Source organism: Seriola lalandi, unplaced genomic scaffold, assembly GCF_002814215.2.
Source record: "Seriola lalandi dorsalis isolate HSWRI2012SDOR001 ecotype SW California unplaced genomic scaffold, Sedor1 jcf7180002054763, whole genome shotgun sequence".
In the NCBI taxonomy this organism is placed as follows: domain Eukaryota; kingdom Metazoa; phylum Chordata; class Actinopteri; order Carangiformes; family Carangidae; genus Seriola; species Seriola lalandi.
In genome coordinates, this window is record NW_019525316.1 from 877,509 (window position 1) to 889,845 (window position 12,337).

Consider the following 12,337-nt stretch of genomic DNA (forward strand, 5'->3'; position numbering starts at 1 on the left):
AGTTAGAAGTAAAACTTGGGCCATAATTTCTAGTATAAAATACTTTCAATTTCGATTTAAAAAGAGACCTTGGGAGTTTTCGACTGAGAATACAGATGCAGAATTTTTATGGAGCCATCAACTAATCGCCCTCGGAGGAGAAAACTATTCAGCCATGGTGGTCACCACTTGGCAAGGACTCTAACCTTTAAAAACCCTCGAAGGAAAAAAAACATTGAATCATTATCTTTGACTTTCTGATGACTGTGAAGTAATTTTGTTTGATGTCTAATCATTGTCAGTAAAACACTAATTAAAAAATCATCGCAGCACTACAACACTAAACCCAGATACACTCTATAGTCGTGGGGTGTATTTGAGTACACGGTAATAATGACCAAGTTTAACCATGATCACAATTTATACGAACCTCCCTCCATGGTGCGTGCAGTGGTCCACCCTGATGTAACTCTTCCGGCCACATTGATACTTGTAACTCTCATCTGATAGGTGGAAAACGCTTGCAGACCTGCTATAATCGTACTGTTCTCAGGAGGTGACAGTGTGCTCCTGTTGGTCAGCTGTGTTTCTAGGGAAGCACTTGGATCCAGCCAACCAGAGCTGAAGAACACTTTCTTCTCAAGTGCCATACTTGAAAGGTTTTGTGTTTCCAGTGGTCCACGTAGAAAGACCTCATACCTTGTTATAACACCTGTACAGAGAGCAAAATTAGTGTGTAAGAGATTAGTTCTGATGACTACAACAAAAGAACTCCTCAAAAAGCAGTTATATCTAACAATAAATAAGAGAAGCAACAGTTGTAGCTACAGTAATAATTGGGAAATGCTACAACACAATTAACTTTTTTCTTTATTTAAGTGGTGTCCCTGTGCCAATTCAACCTGTTTATGATTAAAGATTCAAAGTATCAAGCGTGTATTAGAAACTGTAGCCCTGCTTAATAATACACATCCCCAATGGAAACAGGATGCTAACATTTTTTCATACATAGCAATGTTGTTTTGAGAAAAACACCACAAATAATGAGAAAGCCCTTGCCAGTGCTTGGCCCTGTAGTAGAAAACAAGCTAATAATGACTAAGTCGCGGCTAGTCTGTTAGCTCTCTGGTGGAAAACAGTCTATTGTCCTAATCTCACATGCTCTATTCCAGTTGTTAATAGGAAAATGACAGTGTTTGACACTGCTGAGGACAGAGCAGCAGCAAAACACAATAAGAGACTTAGAAACCCAGTATGGAATAAGTGAGTGTCCAAATTTTGTTATAAGTATAAATATAAATAAGATCTAATAATATAGAGAGGCTTATGTGGAACCGTTACAGCTGCAACAACAATAGTTTACGTGAATCATTATGTATTGACTGCTCAGCCAACAAAATACTTTACTGTGCTTTGCCTTATTTAATTATGTGTGTTTTCACTGATATATCTGTTACTCCAAAAGTTATCTTTCAATTAGAAAATTGAAAATGTCATCAATGTCTTAGTCCCTGTTGCCCTGAGTTAAATCCATTCCTAGTAAGCCAAAGGCATCAGAAGAAACCGGTACTTTAAATACTGAATTGATGACAGAGAAAATGAAGGAAGGAGACATAGAGAAACCCATGTAACAGGGATTACTGACACTGGGGAACAGATTAACAGACAGAGAGAAAAAAAAAACAAGAGACACAAACAGAGAGAGAAACCCAGGTTACAGGGCTTTGTATGACACTGAGCCTTAGAGCCGTTACAAAGCTCTTTGGATTTACCAAAGGCAGTTCCAATTCAGAGTGTATTTGTGCGTGTGTGTGTGTGTGTGTGCGTGTGTGTGTGTGTGTGTGTGTGTGTGGAGGTGTTAGTTGATTCTCATACTTCTTGAGTGACACAAGCCGAAAAGCCACAGCACTAAGCTAGCGTTTCATGTTTCCTAAAATATCTGTTGTATGTGTGTGTGATTATTCTGCTCTATTATTTATTCTGACATTGACATTAATAATTTCTATATTTGTTGTGTCATTTAGTTGTAATATACTTCAAGTAAACACACAAATTATTCTAAACTGTCTTACATGCCACATGTGCTGTTCCGTATGCATTTGTAAGTCTGGGATCCTACCATTTGGCTGACTGGGGGGCTCCCAGGAAGCATGCAGTGTATGAGGTCCTGTAGCAGTGACTCTGGGTGGAGGTTGGTTTTGAGGGGGGGCAGAGGCTGTCAGAAGAGATAGTGGTTGGGTAGAAGTACACCCCCCAGAAGAGCATGCCTGTGGACAAGGTTAGGACTTTGTCATTTTCATTTCTTAGGTTTTATATGCTAAAAATGTGAACTGGTTGAAAAACTGTGATTGAAGCGTATTTGCTATATTCTTTTGAAGATAGAGTTGATTCACATATCTGTATTTTTATTGGGAATGAGTATTATGTCTTTAAATTTTGACTAGTGCTGTAGTCAAAGAGATGTAGGCACTAAAAACACTGGCAGTCTGCCACTTACCTCCAGTATTACAATATATTGGGTGAAGGGCTTTAGATCACTTGCCACCGCCTCTGTAGATAAGCCTGTGTAGTGAATGATGGGCTCTTGCCTAGATGACTCAGTGGAGGATAACACAAACCTGTGGGAGACAAAAAATTGTGGTAATCAGTTCCCCTTTTCTTAATTTTTTCATCCATCCCAGTCACTCTACTAGGCCACATGCTTTTGTAATGTGGTTCAGTTAAAAAACTAGTGCTGGGATGTCACAGGGGCCAAGGGGCTAGGATTTGTACCATGTACACTGCAGCATTCCTAGTTTGAATTGTAAGGCTACTGTTTCAGGTCATCACCCTCTCTCTCTCTCTCTCTCTCTGCTCATTTCCTCTCTACCTCTCAACTATACACTATCAATTAAAAGCAAAAATGTCCCAAAAATAATCTTAAAAAGATAAAAATAAATAAAACCTAGCATTGGTCTATCTCTGATTTGAAGAGAAAACTTATGCCCTTCTCCCACTTAGGATACCCTACAAATGTGCTTACTGGTCCGTCCTTTGACTCATCTGCTTTACTGCCAGTCTCACTCTACTTTGCTTGAAGGGATTAAAAATTCAGCACATTTTGCAGCAATTTCTGTCTCTAAGAAAGGCTTCTGTGGGCAATCTGACAATCTTATATCAACATGTAACAACTTACTTTTGGCATGTGGCATGTTCTACCTTTTAGATGAATCATACAGATTGTGTCATTAGAAGGTGCTATATTTAGATATTTAATTTCAAAAGGTCAGTATCTGCTAACCAGCCCACTGTCAACTGTTAAACAGCTAGCCCGCTAACTGCAGCTGCCGATAGCAGTCCTTGATCTCCTCTGCAGCCTCGGCAAGTTTGGCGTTGCGCCACATGTACAAGTTCTTTACCTGACCAGAACAACAACTACCATCACCAGCTGCAGTCTAAGAAGGCAGAGTTACAGTTACAGGAAGGAGAGACCTGCCTGCAGGCATCGCAACCCAAGGCGGAGTGAGTCGGGGCTTGCTGGTCAGCAGCAACTGAATTTTCAAATCAAGACACTTACATATAGCACCTCATAAATAAATAACAGCTGCTGATACTCTGGTGTCCTGAGTGCTTTCCTTGTCTTCCCTCCTTACCTTACCACTGGGCCTGTATCATTTCGTGGTGTGCTCCAGTTAAAGCTAGCTGTGGTTGAACCTGGTCGTCCCACAAGGTGTAAACGGAGCTGGTCTGCTTCAGGTGGTGCACCTAAGGTTTGGTATGAGGCCGATGCACTTATTGTCACACCAGCCACATTAGCTGTTATAAGCCAGTAAGAGTAGTTGGTGTAGGGAGACAAACCAGTGTCTTCAAATGATTCACGGCCTTAAGAAAAAGAAGAAGGAAACAGTAGGGTGGAAAGTGATTTTACAGTGGCAGGAGATAAATTCAAGAGAAAGCAATGTTTGTGTATTTGTGTATTTATAATGTGTATTTGAAACAGTAAGAAAGAGATAATAGTTGTATGAAAAGCTGTGTGGATACTTACTGAAAGGATAGACACTTTGGATGCTATGCACTGACTGTCCATCTCTGATTAGTGTGTAGTTAAGTCTATTTGAATTTGGGGAGTCAGGCGGATGCCAGGAGAGATGAATGGAAGAAGAACTGTAAGGAAAACCAACTGGTGCAGGCTGCTGAGAGGGCGCTGCAGAAAAAGAAAAAGTACAATAGAAAGAGATAAAACTTATGACTAAACTGATTAAATGATCTAATCTTAGAGAGACACATACTATAGAACACAGTGATACTGATTATATGTAAATGTGTCATTAGTGTCAGCTATAATTCAGTAAGACCCCCAAAAGAGGACTGCAAAGAATTAATTTTAAATCAGTGCATTTATCGACGGAATCTTTGTTGATGCTTAGGTTGGTATGTTTGAGTGTGATCTTGTGTGTGTGTTTATTAACATGTAAACCACACCTTTACTGCAGCCAAAGTGGTTCGCAGGGTTAAAATGACTTGCTCCAGGTTGACATACATCACACTTGACTCCTGTTACCAGCAGCTTACACACACACACCCCTGAGTCTGGATGACATGAACCATTTACACTGCCCACTGGGTCACATGCACAAGGCTGGCACCTGGTCAAGCAAAGAAAAAAAAAAGAAGTCATAAAGATGTTTTTGTACAGGCCATAATTTTCATTCATGGCTACACCTCGTTGATTGAAAAAAATTCCAAAACACTTAAAATCATTACCAGAACTATGTTAGACACTGACAAAAATACACATACAGTACTGCCAACTTACATTTAAAATATATAAACCTTACAGAATACACACCTATATTACATTGCAAGTTACCTGAATAATTAACAGTTAGCTAGCTAGTAATACTACTGTTACCACGGTTTTATAAACCAACCATCACCCAGATATTGTCAACCACATGCTGTCTTTTTCTGTTAATTGATAATTGCACAGTTGTAAAATAGTGCTTTAGAGTCATGGAGTAAAAGCTATTGCTTGGGTGTGGATGGTGGGCCAAAGATGGAGACAGAGAATGCACTTAGTGTGCAAATTTTCAAAGATAACTGGATAAGTATGTGCGTCTGAAAGGTGTTGGGTCTTCACCTTAACACTGTGAGGGAGACCCTCACTACCATCTATCCCACACACCATCCTCTAGCTGTGAAACCAACTTCACAGAAGCTGCTTTCCCCTCAGAGTTGTCAAAGTGTGTTGTGTGTGTGTGTGTGTGTGTGTGTGTGTGTGTGTGTGTGTGTGTGTGTGTGTACACGTGTGTGTGTGTCTGATGGTGTATGCGTCTGGGTCACCAGTGTGGTGTTACCCTCACTAGGGCTGGGCAGTGGGTGATCATCCGGCCAGCTACCTCACACCTTTATACACACACACACACACACACACACACACACACACACACACACACACACACACACACACACACACAGTCCATATGTGTTTTTCTTACTACCACATACTGTACTCAAATGCTCTGTCTCTCTCTCTCACACAGCACTACACCTTCTTTATTACTGTGTGAAAAGCCACAGTCTCATAACGAGCCGCAAATTTGTCCTGTCAACTGGTGCTCGCTCCCACTCACACACACACACGCACACACACACACACAGAAATGCCTTGACGACTTGACCTTCACTCCATTCCCAAGGAGAAAGGAAACACCAACATCACACCCATTCTCTTTTTTCATCAGCGTCAAAGTACAGTCTGTGTGTGTGTGTGTGTGTGTTTGTGTGTGTGTGTGCGCTAGAGAGGGAGAGAGAGAGGGGCAGAGATAGAAGTTGTATTTACAGCAGTATGTTGTGTGCAAATGAACATAAAATCTTTACAATATGATAATGTGCCATATACTAAATAAATAAATAAATAAATATATAAATATATAAATAAATACATTTCCAGAGATGTTTAGGTCACATAAACACACATTGTATGTAACTGTAGGTTTTAGAATACTAGAATATTAGATATGTAATCCTTTATAATAAAATCATCTGTAAGTGAATGTGTGTCTCTCTCAAGACAGAATTACTATAATATTCCCTGCAATGAGGGGAACGGCGGTCAGCATTTCTCTGACCTGGTTCTCACAGTGACACAGGACTAAATGTGTTGTATGTATATGTATGTTTGTATGTATACTATATGCAAACACACACTAAAAGCATTCAGCAGTAATAATCTAAGACTTAATTTGTCCTTCTTCATGCACAGAGAGAAAATAAGATGAGACACAGTGAAGACAGGGAAACAGAGAGAGAGAGAGAGAGAGAGAGAGAGAAAGAGAGAGAGAGACGGACTAACTTGTCCACTGGTACAAACAAGTGTGGCCTGGGTTTCATTTATGCATGCCTTTCACAAGACCTATGCCTCTGCCTTTGTTTTTCTATCTTTCTCTTTTACTGTTTTTCTGCCTTTATCACTGATACTATTTACCCATGTCAGAAATGTCCTTTTTAACCCCTTTCTTTCATATTATTCCACTATTTTCCTCCCAGTGCTGCCCTTCCTTATCTTCTTCATGAAGCAGTCTTTATCACCCTGTTGCTTTTCATCTCTCCATCCCTCTCTACCATGACGAGATCTCAGCCACAACCGGATCGCTCTCTCCCTCTCTCACGCACACATGCATGCGTGCACACGCGCGCGCGCGCGCACACACACACACACACACACACACACACACACACACACACACACACACACACACACACACACACTACACCACATCACACGCCACACAGTTTGTGGACCATCTATCTGGTATTACACCCTGTTGAGAGGAATGTATGTGTGTGTGTGCGTACCAGTATTGCACAGGGTGTAATGTGTAGTTACATTTGTGCATGTGTGTTTTAAGTTGTTTGTGTGTGTCTGTCATGTGTGAGATAGCCTGCAGGTGGAGACATGAGTGGTGAAGGTCAAATTAGCTCTTAACTCATGTAAGTCATATGTCTGGCTACCTATCTGTGACCTGTCTTTACAGAGACTGCACCTGCTGGCTTGTGCGCTGCATGTCTGTGTGTGTATGTTTTTTTAGTAGTGGTGCAATTAATGGATAAAAGTTTTACAGGATGTAAAACCTACAGATATGGTGTTCATCTGTGTGCCTGTGAGACTGACTTTATATAGTTACCTGCCCAAGCCAGGGTTGAATCCAAAGAACATCTCACGACACTGGTCACAGCGCCGCCCTCCCAATGACGGATGGGCACACACACACTGTCCGGTCTGGCTCTCACAACCACGCTGCGATGCTCCCATGGGATGGCAGTCACACTCCACACACACACCCTGATTTGGGGAGAGGTAGAAGCCTGGACAGACATAAAGATAAAATAAAGCAACATGATGAATCTGATTTCTTGTCAGTCACTTTAACAATCTTTTCATCTGCCCGCAAGTGTATTTTCTGTTTTTTAATTTCTCCTCTCTACTTCTTTTCCTCATTCCTTCCTTTGCTATTGCCTTTATTTTCCTCTATGATTAAAAAGTTGAATCCGCATGATGATTTCTGAAGACACAACTCAAAACACATAATTTTATGTCCAAGCTGCGTCCTGCAAAAACCTTACATTACAAACCTTACAATTTAATATTATTTCATAGTGTTTTCTACGCAATAATTCTCTATTGAAAATAAATTATATCTTATGTAGTGGGTTGAAAGTACTGCATTTGCATTATAAAAACTATGAACAAGCTATCATACACGCTGCATATTTTGAATAGTGTAATTTTTTAACTGATTATATAGAGTAATAGTGTTCAATATAAAATAAGATGAATGAATGACCGATTTTGGACACAGCCTGCTTCATTTTATGGCTGTCCTAATAAGCATTATGGGGTGTTGTTTGCAATTTATTTGTAATAAAATTTAGCACAAAGCCAATAAGTATGTCTGAGGTTACATTAAGCACTCTGGGTTCTAAAGTATAAATCAATTTGGTTTATTTTTCTCAAGACCTGGCAGCTAATAAACAAATCAGATATTCTATTTAGCCACTTTGGCAATGAACTCACAATGGCATAAACTAGCAGCTGAGGAAATTAAGATGGACAATTTGTAGGAATTGAGCTTTCCAAATGCAGTGTAACAGCGGAATGAAAAAAAACAATCGATCATGATAGCAAAATGTACAACTGTTACCTCATAACAGTACTGAATATCACCCTTTCTTGATTTTGTGGGTATTTGTAAGATAATAACTATTATCTTGTGTCCTCTGTTCCTCTTTTTAACATCCTTCCATCAACATATTCCCAACTTGTGTTACAGTAAACCTGACTATGCTGTTGGTCCTTCTCCATTACTGCCACAATACAACATCTGTTACCTCTTGTCCCATAAGACGAACCACACACACAAATACATACACACTCACACATTCATGAGCTAATGCACACACACACGCAAAAAAGTGAGATAGTGAGAGGAACCAATCTTTCTTCTCTATCGTGCTGTTGTTGAGAACTGGCACATGCAGGACAATCACTTAGTGGAGATCTGGCAGAGAGCACATGCCAACACGCACACATGCACACGTACAAGCACACACACATTTTTTGGGGGGCATTTCTGTGCCTTTTTTTGATAGGACAGTGAAGATTGACAGGCAATGCAGGGACAGAGCAGGAGTAATGACATGCAGCAAAGAGTCCAGTGAGCCAAGAGTCGAACGACTTGCTGCTCAGGGCATTTGTGCCAACATGGTGTGTGCCCTAACTTTTTTTGTTCCATCCATCCATCCATCCATCCAGACTCACCTGGTCGGCAGCTACTACAGTCCTGTCCATAGCGAGTAGGGACACAAACACATTGCCCTGTAGTGCTATCACAGATGGTCCCCGCCACTGTTCCTCTGGGGTCACAGATACATGGTACACAGCCCTGGGACAACCCCTCTGACAGGACAGAAAACAGCATCAGAAACCAGAATATACTTAAACTTTTTCTCTCAAACTGTAACTGTTTACACAACATAAAAACTTTGAAAACTCAAAAACAAAATAACTTACATAAAGCTCTCAAACTATATAGTGTATGATATACAGTATGACTCAACTAAAGGAGTTTAACTAATCTTGGATGTAACTTCAAGCTCTCGCACTGTGTTCTCTTACTCTGCAGGTCTAAACTCCTGTTGTAGTAGTTGTGGGCACAGTTGGTGCACTGTGCTCCCTCCACCCCCTCTCGGCATGGACATTGTCCGGTCCACATATCACATGTACCCTCTGGCACAGTGCCACTGATGTCACACACACACGGCAGACAGCCCAGGGAGTTTCGATGCTCCAGGGTGTGGAAACCATGATGACAAGTGTCACAGTGGCGGCCTTTCACGTGTTTCTATAAAAAGATAGAAGGTAGAAAAAAGGAAGGTGTAATAAATAGATAAAAGATGGAAGGATCCAAAGATGAAAAATGGATAAACAATTAATTAATGTCATGCTAAAATTAACTCCAGTTATCAAAGTGACACCAATCACTGCCATCACACCAGAGTTTGACAAAAATTGTGTGGGGCCAGTACAGTGTTGAACTGTGGTTTTAACACAATAATCAGTCTTTTTGTCCTGTTGTGGTTCTGCCAGTGGTTGAATCCATCTGCCATGTTTTCTCTCTGATCAGATACCACCTCAGAGTTAGTCATGGATTCACCAACTCAGGCAGCTGTGATGCTCATACACACTGGTGGTAATTCATACAGTGAAGCCAGGCCAGTAAAAGTAAAAAAAAAGATTAAAAAAAAAAAGATTAAAATCTATTTACTAAAAGTATTTGTAAAAAAAATCCTTCATGACCTCAGAAAGCCATATCCAGTAAAAAACTTTCAACTTCTCCTCATCTACCAGCTTTACCTCTGTCTGGCTGCATATATTTTCTACATTCTTCTGGTCACAAAACCAAATCCAAACTCCTTAACTACAAAGCTTCTGCTTTTTTTCCCCCTCAAGTTGCTGACAGTTCATTGTTGTGTACATAAGTAATAATTTTCTGACCCATAATGTAATCTATTCATTGGCAAATTGCCACAAGTACCAATTCAAGATGGTAAGGAGAGGTTATCTTTGCTTTATTCAGAATGAGATGCGTTTACTGATTGTTGAACATTGCTTTAATTGCATCGCTTTTATGACATTGATGTGCTCATAAAAAATTTAAATATGGACATATTGTCAAAGCCGCTGCTGCTTCAGTGTTTTTCCACTTACCCCGCCTCCGTCTCACCCCACTGGCCGACCACACCTACCTCATCAGCGCCATCAGCTCCACCTTGGGCTCTCAGCTTCATGTCATCACTCATCAAGCCAGTATATATGCATCCCCGGTTCAGTCACTCGTTGCCAGATTGTTCTCTGTACTCGTGCAAAACTTTCCAACGTTCATCTCCGGACTGACTTCTTGGTATCGACTTTGCTCATCTCTGACCATCCTGCCTTGTCTCTGCCCCAGTAAATGCCTCAGCCTTCTGTCCCCAACCACAAGCTCTGCCTGTGCACTTCCTGGTTACCATCTGCCTGTCCCTGTGACTGTTTGCCGTTCTCCAGCTCCGACATTGCAGCGTGAGTTTCCCTACCGTCTAACCTGTGGGATCTTCACCGTCAGAGACTCCTGCTTCGTCAACGCAGCTGTCTTCCTGGATTCGTCTTGTGTGTACTTCCCTGCTGGTTTCCTCATCCTTCGTCTGGCTCTGATTACCCGCCTGCTTGCTCCTTCCTGGTTCGTCTGCCCCGCTGGTTCTGATCCTCCTGCTCCCTCGACGACGTCTCCAGCCTTCTCCTTACAGTACCGTTGCTTTCCTTCAAACTCTTACCTGTGTGGGTCAGCTCAGTCACCTCACTCTACTCACCTGACCCACAGCTCTCCAGCCCTGGCCCCCTGGCCCACTCCAAACCCCAAGAGACTACTTACCTGTGTATAGACCTGAACTATATTGCTGTTCATCCTCATTCCTGCAAATAAGTCATTACCAATCTTCCCTGTGGTGTTTTGTGCTGCAACTGGGTCCTACCAACACCTGTTTCAGTACAATCTGGCCAGTCATGGACCCGGCACACCCCTCCTCACCACAGAATCGCTTTAAGAGGATTGAGAGTGCCCTCCAGCAGCATGAATCCATGATGGCCGCCTCACAAGCCGAAGCAAAACGTTCAGCAGCGGCCCATGAGCAGGCGCTGACAGCTTTAGTCGCCCAGATGCAGCAGCTAACGGCTGCCTTGAACCAGGCTCCTGTTCCTCATGTCCGGCAACCACCATGAGACTGTCTAGTTCCATATCCTGAACTGTCCACATATTCCCCTGAATCTGGGGTACCCGTGGTTTCGTCCGCACAATCCCCACAAAGACTGGACTACTGGGGCCATACTGGGGTGGAGCTCATCTTGCCATCAATTTTGCCTTAAACAAGCTGCCTCATCCCTGTTCTCGTCACCACCCAGCATCGCTCCAGATGTGGCTGGGGTTCCCTCAGAGTACCACGACTTCAGAGAGGATTTCAGCAAGGCCACGGCCACGTCTCTGCCTCCTCACCGGCCCTACGACTGTGCCATTGACCTCCAGCCTGGCATGTCCCCTCCCAAGGGACGTCTGTACTCCCTGTCCGCCCCTGAGAGAAAGGCAATAGAGACCTACATTAAAGGCTCCCCGGCTGCCGGCATCATCCGTCTCTCTTCTTCTCCTGCGGAGAAGAGTACCTCGTCATGCCCTTTGGCTTAACCAACACCATGGCCGTGTTCCAAGCCTTGGTGAACGACGTGCTGAGGGACATGTTGAACCACAACGTGTTCGTCTACCTAGATGACATCCTCATCTTCTCAAAGTCCCATGAAGAGCAAATCTACCATGTCCAGACGGTCCTACAATGGCTCCTCGAGAACTCACTCTTCGTAAAGGCAGAGAAATGTGAGTTCCATGCCTCCATCGTCTCTTTCCTGGGGTACATCATGGCACAGGGCAGCATGCAGATTGGTATTAGCGAAGGTATTAGCAGCCTGGTTCACCTCAGCCCCCATCCTTCAAGCGCCAGATCCTGAGCACCAGTTTGGCGTGGAGGTGGACGCCTCCAACGTGGGAGTGGGCGCCGTCCTATCCCAGTGTGCAGCCTCTGACCAGAAATTTCTCCCCTGTGAATTCTTCTGTCAGCGTCTGTCCCCTGCCAAGAGAAACTATGACATCGGCAACCGGGAGCTCCTGGCCGTTAAGCTGGCATTGGAGGAGTGACGGCACTGGCTTGAGGGGACCAAGCAACCCTTCCTGGTACGGACGGATCATAAAAAACGTGAATACATCTGTACTGAGACTGAACCACCGGGCCCACCCCA

General features: G+C 42.8%; 1 protein-coding gene across 1 annotated transcript in view; it reads right to left on the reverse strand.

Moving 5' to 3' along the window:
- ush2a (Usher syndrome 2A (autosomal recessive, mild)) overlaps window positions 1-9,233 on the reverse strand; it is a 152,726-nt gene extending 143,493 nt beyond the window's left edge. Inside the window, exons 1-9 of the mRNA XM_087178958.1 lie at window positions 9,137-9,233; window positions 8,780-8,917; window positions 7,146-7,326; window positions 4,441-4,604; window positions 4,004-4,162; window positions 3,612-3,840; window positions 2,477-2,597; window positions 2,099-2,246; window positions 410-691 (exon numbers count right to left, since the gene is read on the reverse strand). Of these exons, the coding sequence (XP_087035084.1) occupies window positions 410-691; window positions 2,099-2,246; window positions 2,477-2,597; window positions 3,612-3,840; window positions 4,004-4,162; window positions 4,441-4,604; window positions 7,146-7,326; window positions 8,780-8,917; window positions 9,137-9,233 (1,519 nt within the window). The remainder of the gene's footprint in view (window positions 1-409; window positions 692-2,098; window positions 2,247-2,476; window positions 2,598-3,611; window positions 3,841-4,003; window positions 4,163-4,440; window positions 4,605-7,145; window positions 7,327-8,779; window positions 8,918-9,136) is intronic.
- Between the last annotated feature and the right edge of the window lie 3,104 nt (window positions 9,234-12,337).